We start from the raw sequence: 5983 nt of genomic DNA on the forward strand, positions 1-5983 counted from the left end.
ATGTCCAGGCGGTGTAAAGGACCTGCCAGTCAGAATTAAATCGTACGAGCCAACTATGTTCATATTTACAAAAACTAGATGCATCTTATGTATGTTATTGTTCTTTCATAGATTAAAATATTCTCAACTTGGCCAAACTAAACAGAAGTAATATAACAATCTGAGTTGACAATCTGTAAATGTAATATCTAATCATGCCAATATCAAAAGGTAAGCTTGTATGGAAGAGTGAACTTTGCAGTTTTGTGACTGTGTTTCTTTCACCTGTTGCCTTACTTTTAACTGGAAACTGTCAATGGGGTTAAACACCATGAACTCTGGCATGCACACGTGCAGCTCATTCATGTGTGTGGCCGTGCGGTCGACTGAATGCTCTGGCTCCCACTCACTGACCGGAGTAAATGCTGATGGGGCCTTGCTGCGCCCGGCAAATAAGATTGCTCTCTCATGGGCGGCCCTGGCGACTGTCCTCCAAAAAGTCGCTAGATTTGTCTCTAGTGGCTTTTTTGAAAATAAGTCGCTAAAGGGGTCTGAAAGTCACTAAATCTAGTCAGTACCTCTGGACTGGTACCTTGTTTGTTTTTGACCACTACAAAACTCACTAAGTTGGCAACACTGGAGTCAGCCATGGTTTTAGTTTGGAAAAACTCAGTTTACGGGCTACGTGGTCTGGAGCAGGCTGGCTGCCTGAAATAAGTCTCCACGGTAACTTATGTGCCGCTGTTTTTGTGCGACTGAGTCATGCTAAATTCATCCAGGATAACAAGAAAATCCCAGCTTAATCTTCTAAGTTTTGTGAAACAGCAATCTGATCAAATGAACAATCCTGGATTTTCTAATGCCAGCCAAAGTTATCCAGATATTTTTGGTTCTTGATTTACACATAGCAGCAAAATGCAGAGAGAAGTGGCTGACAAGTGCAGAAGTGTTCCAAGTGTTTAAATACTTAATGTCACCACAACTGCATGTCCACTGCATTGATATGGTGGTTCACTCTGTGGTAGATGGTAAAAGTGTAAAAAGTAACCCTATGCACAGCTGTGTGCTCATACGTCCAGCTGGAGCAGGGCAGTGAAAAGGAATTCCAGCACACACAAGAGATCTTCATTCATTCATTAAATTAAATTAAATTAAATTAATAGTTTAGATGATGAACCTGTGTGCGCTGAGTTCCTGTTAATTCATATAGCTAATCTCTGCATTACAAGAATATTCTGCAAACTGGTATCACGCTAACATATTACACTTAGTTCTGCTGTTAGTTTTTCTCCTTAGCTTTGCCCCAATAATCAAATGACAGTTTGATCTTCTCCACATTTAGTTTCTTGATTACAACATTACAGCACTTCTCAGTCTTATACCTACAAATAATTAACTGTTGCTCTGTTTCAGAGCTCCTGATTTGTCAGTCTGAGTTTAATGAGTTTGGCATATTGATCAGGAGGAGCTGCACTTATCGGTCAGCTGAGCGTTTCTCCAGAAGGTTAACCGGGTCATATTTGAGCAGGCTGGTTGTGACAAACAGCAGCGCTCACCTCCACCCATCTGATCCTGTGTGGTCCTGACCCATCAGAAAATGCTGACTCACCATGTGTGTGATCTGAAAAACACCAGGATCAGCCTGAACCTTAATCCTCATATTGTTCAGTCATGCATCTGCGGTTGCTGTGGTGACCCAGGCTCAGTGGAAAGGTGAGGTCACATTACCTGTGTGAAGGAGTGTGACTGGAGATGGATGAGTGTGCATATTAAACACTACAGAGAGAGAGAGCAGGGTACGGTAGAGTTGGTATATAAAAGAGCGGAGGAGAGAGATGAGCTCACAACACTGACTTTGGCTGCTGGCCTCGACTGAAGTCTCCCGGACTCTATTGGCCTCAGCTGTAGTGTAGTGTAGAACTCCAGCTCCTGTAGCATCAGGTAAGGTTTCTGTGTGCTCATAGCTAATTTTCAGTCAAAGGCCTCGCTGTCTCTGATGTGGTACCGTGTGCTGATTGGTCAGCCGCTGCAGTGTGATCATTGAGTCGTGAAGAGCTGCGACAGTTTTCGTTATTGATTAATCTGTTGATTGATTGTTGGGTTATAAAAAACATTTGTCAGTTTCCTGAAGCCTTCACATGTTGGAAAAATTAGAACCCGATTCATTCAGTTTAAGGCTGAGGAAGCTTAATGTACAGACTGTCTCACCTGTCCCTTCCACTTGTCCCCCCCTTCCTCAGGTGCGTTCGGAGCTGCAGAGCTGTGTGAGCCGCCAGCAGGAGGCGCTGCGCTGCAGAGAGGTGTGGCTGCTCGGTCAGATCGAGCTGCTTGAACAAGTCAAGACTGAGACTCTGCAGCAGCAGCTGCACCAGCTGCACCGGGTAACTATCTGCTCCTGGCTGGTTTCACAGGTTATTGGCTGTTCACCATTTATGATGTTTACTGGCTGTTTCCTGACTGTTTATGATGTTTACTGGCTGTTTCAGCTCAGAGGTCAGTTTGATGTGATTACCCATCAGCTGCAGAGCTCCAACAGCAGCAACGACCTGAATAATCAGCTGACCAGCTGCATGGAGAAGTAAGCATGCACGCACGCACATCATTGTTTAAGAGCAGGAGATTACTTGATCAGTAAAAAGTCCACGTGCAGGGATGCCGCCATCTGATGATGGCTTGGACTGTATCAGTCTCTGCAGCCCAGGTAACGTCTCTGGGTTAGGACGAGTGAAATACTGAAACTGCAGTTGTCATGTTTTTACCTGGTCGCACTGTCCACAGGTAGAATATAACAAGAACAATGTTGCCTGACATTAACACAGCAAAAATGAAATGGTAAATAGAGGTGGGAACATTTACAAAATTTCATAAATGAGTACTTGCAGACTTTTTCCCCATATGGTAGCCCACTGCCCAGGATGTGAATTACAGTGTGCCCTGAGGGGTACAGGGGCAGTGATTTTGAGTTGGAAAGATTCCAACTCTTGGATCAGTAAGTCATAAGCAAAACGCTGAAACACATATGAGGTCTTTTACAACCACAGTAAGGTCAACAACAAGCTACAGGCAGGTTTTTATCAGAACGAGCTGGAGGCGGTTCCTGTGAGCTTGTCTCACAGTGGCTGTGTAGAGGCCAGTCTGTGCGGAGACGTCGTTTGTGTTTGAATATGTGAATATTTTTCTAACTTTGTTGCAAAGCAGAGGCGTGCCGTCATTGAGAATCACTGACATCCATGTACAATAATTAGTTTGCACATGGGAGCACAAAACCTCATATGAAAGCAGCTTATGAGCCATGATCAATAATACGTAGGCCGCACGTCCCGATCAGCGTGTTACAGGGTCTTCTGACAGCAGGTCAAGTCGGTCTGCTGTCATGAGGTGGCTTTGATCCACTGCAGCCTGGGGGACAGCGTAGCAATCGGATGCTTCTTCAGCCAATATGGTGAAAATATATTTGAATTTATGGAGGAAGTTACAAAATGTTTCGACCCCCCCACAGTTACTTAACCTTTCGGGTTTCACACACTTGTAGACCTACCAGAAGTTTGATGGTACAAGATGAAAAACCTCAAAGTAGCGACAGATTGTGAAACCTGGCAAAAGATGTTTCCATATCACCACTGAAAGCAGTGTCTGCGGTGGTGACTGTGATGAAGGTGGGTGTGATGGTTTTCTCCTTTGTCTGCAGGTTGTCCTCTCTGAGTCTGACACCAGAGGAAACACCTGAGATGAGTTTCCATGCTGACTCCCGCTCTCTGAGGCAGGCCATCACCTCATTCGGCAGTGTCACCGCACAGGTAACACACACACACACATATACAGAGACACAGTATTCTGTGGTCTGTCTGATGCCAACCAGGTGCTCTCTCTATGGTTTGCAGCTTGTGGAGGGTGTGTCCTCTCAGACCCCCGCCCACCAGAAGGATCAGGAGCAGAGTTGTCCAGTTGCTGTCACGAGACAGGTAATTCCATCTGCAGGTGTTTGCACAGAGAGCGGGTGTGAAGCAGAAAGACGGACTAAACAGTTGGTTGGCTATTGTAATAGAAAATAATATCCGAACAGCTGGCTAAAGATGTGACTCACTGCAGTAGTTCGGTTAGAGAGTAGTGGTTGAACTGCAATTGTTTACTGGTTCACCACAGGTAGGTAGCACAGTCGGGCATGGATATGTGTGGTTTTCTGCATAGAGAGAAAATAACGTGTAACATAAAATACATTCAAACATTTACAAACAGACTCGCATTTTTGATTTTTCTGCTGCGAAAGTCAAAGGATGCCTGAGAGTCCAGGACGTCGAACATGACTGTAAAACAAAGAGTAGTGCTGCTGATACAGTCTGGCTTTTCAGCTTGTGTTTTTTTAAGTGTAGGTTTATTGACAGTTACAAACTTATGGGGAGGTGACAGTGGTGCGGTGGGTAGAGTAGCTGTCTCCCAACCAGAAGGTTTAAGGTTCGAATCTCAGTGCAAGACACTGAACCCACCCGTTACCTGTGATGGTGGTACGTATGCACACAGCAACCCAAGGCTCCAAACATAATTTTGTTGTCACAATGACAATAAATAAAGCTTCTTACTTCCACTGGTGTTTGTGCTGCTCTAATACTTCTGTGGGATCTTGAAAACAGGGTGTACACCTGTAATCTGAGTTTGTACTTGTCATTCTAATGCACTGAGCAGCTGGTGTCCACCTGTCACCTGCCTGCTCCCAGGGTGACACACCTTCACTCTGAATCTGTCTCTGCAGAACATGGAGGTCGGTGCTCTGAGTGACTGGCTGCTGGGATCTCGTCCAAACAGCGGCACTTTTACTGGCTACCAGTCCAGCAAGAACCCTCAGGATTGGCTGCTGTCACACAAGGAGAGCAAGGTGAGAGAGCCCAGACACCAGCGACACATCTGGGTTTTTCCAGCCAGATGGCCAACTTACTGCCTTGTGATTAGAGGAGTTGGTAGATTGTCACATCAGAGACCCAGAAATGGAAAGTATTTGTGTATTTTGAAAATGTACTGAAACAATGAAATGTATATAAACTATCCTGCAGTTCAGTAACAAAATATTTGATCACAGTTTTAGCTCGTAATTCACAGGAAACTTTCTGGGGCACAGACTTGTGATGTTGGACAAGCCATGATCTTAGTCGCACTAGTTGTGTTGAGTTTATCAGCAGCTGTTGAGTTTCCTGAAAGAAAATCTGAGTTTAAAGCTGTTGCCACATGACGACAATAATTACCTGTTCAGAGTAACAGAAGCTAGTTTAGCGAGTGTTATTAATCCTGAATTGCATACTGAATAGAAAAATATTAGGAAATGAGTAGAAAACTACTTGAATCCCAATCAGTAGACGATTCAGACTGGTTCAGTTTGAGGCAGTGAGAGTAGGTCAGTGTTACTGTAACCGGAGCGAGTTAATAACGGTATAAAAGGGCAAAGACATCCAGCCAAAAGTCACTGGCTCATCACAGCAGCCACACTCCAGCATCACTGGCCAATAGAGATGCAGTTTTACACCTCACCCCTCCCCCTGCATTGTACACAGACACACATCCAAAAGATTTTGACCCATAGAGGTTTTTGATTTGCAAACAAAAAAACAAATAGGAGTTCAGCCACAATGGACAAACTGCAAACAAAGAAAAAATTGTCAAATGATAGTTTTTGCTTGAAATGACAGCAGCTCTGATTTCAGTCAAGTTATATTTAATAAGATTTTTTTGTTGCAAAAAATGTATTTTGATTGCATTACCAAAGTTTTGCTCTCAAAGACACAAAAGTACTTTTATTACAGATAGTCTTTGTAATAAACATGACACTGACAGTAAATCAATAACGTTGATCATCAGCTGTCAAAGACATGTCAGACTGACTTCCTGTGTGTCCCTGCAGATGTCCTGTCCCGCCGTGGCCTCGGTGGACTTCCTGCAAGCCTGGGGTCAGCTCATGGACCTGGAGGCATGGCTGGTCCAGGACCAGACCCTGGTTAGTCGGGAGCGGAGTGGCAGC

General features: G+C 44.5%; 1 protein-coding gene across 1 annotated transcript in view; it reads left to right on the forward strand.

Annotated features, from left to right (window-relative positions):
• Positions 1-5983, forward strand: part of ncoa4 (nuclear receptor coactivator 4) — a 12961-nt gene that overhangs the window by 4574 nt on the left and 2404 nt on the right. Inside the window, 6 exon segments of the mRNA XM_020622294.1 lie at positions 2220-2360; positions 2466-2557; positions 3668-3776; positions 3861-3941; positions 4727-4849; positions 5867-5983. The exon segment at positions 5867-5983 is cut by the window's right edge and continues 112 nt beyond it. Coding sequence (XP_020477950.1) covers positions 2220-2360; positions 2466-2557; positions 3668-3776; positions 3861-3941; positions 4727-4849; positions 5867-5983 — 663 coding nt within the window.

This window comes from Monopterus albus, unplaced genomic scaffold (genome assembly GCF_001952655.1).
Source record: "Monopterus albus unplaced genomic scaffold, M_albus_1.0 scaffold277.1, whole genome shotgun sequence".
NCBI classification, from domain to species: Eukaryota; Metazoa; Chordata; class Actinopteri; order Synbranchiformes; family Synbranchidae; genus Monopterus; species Monopterus albus.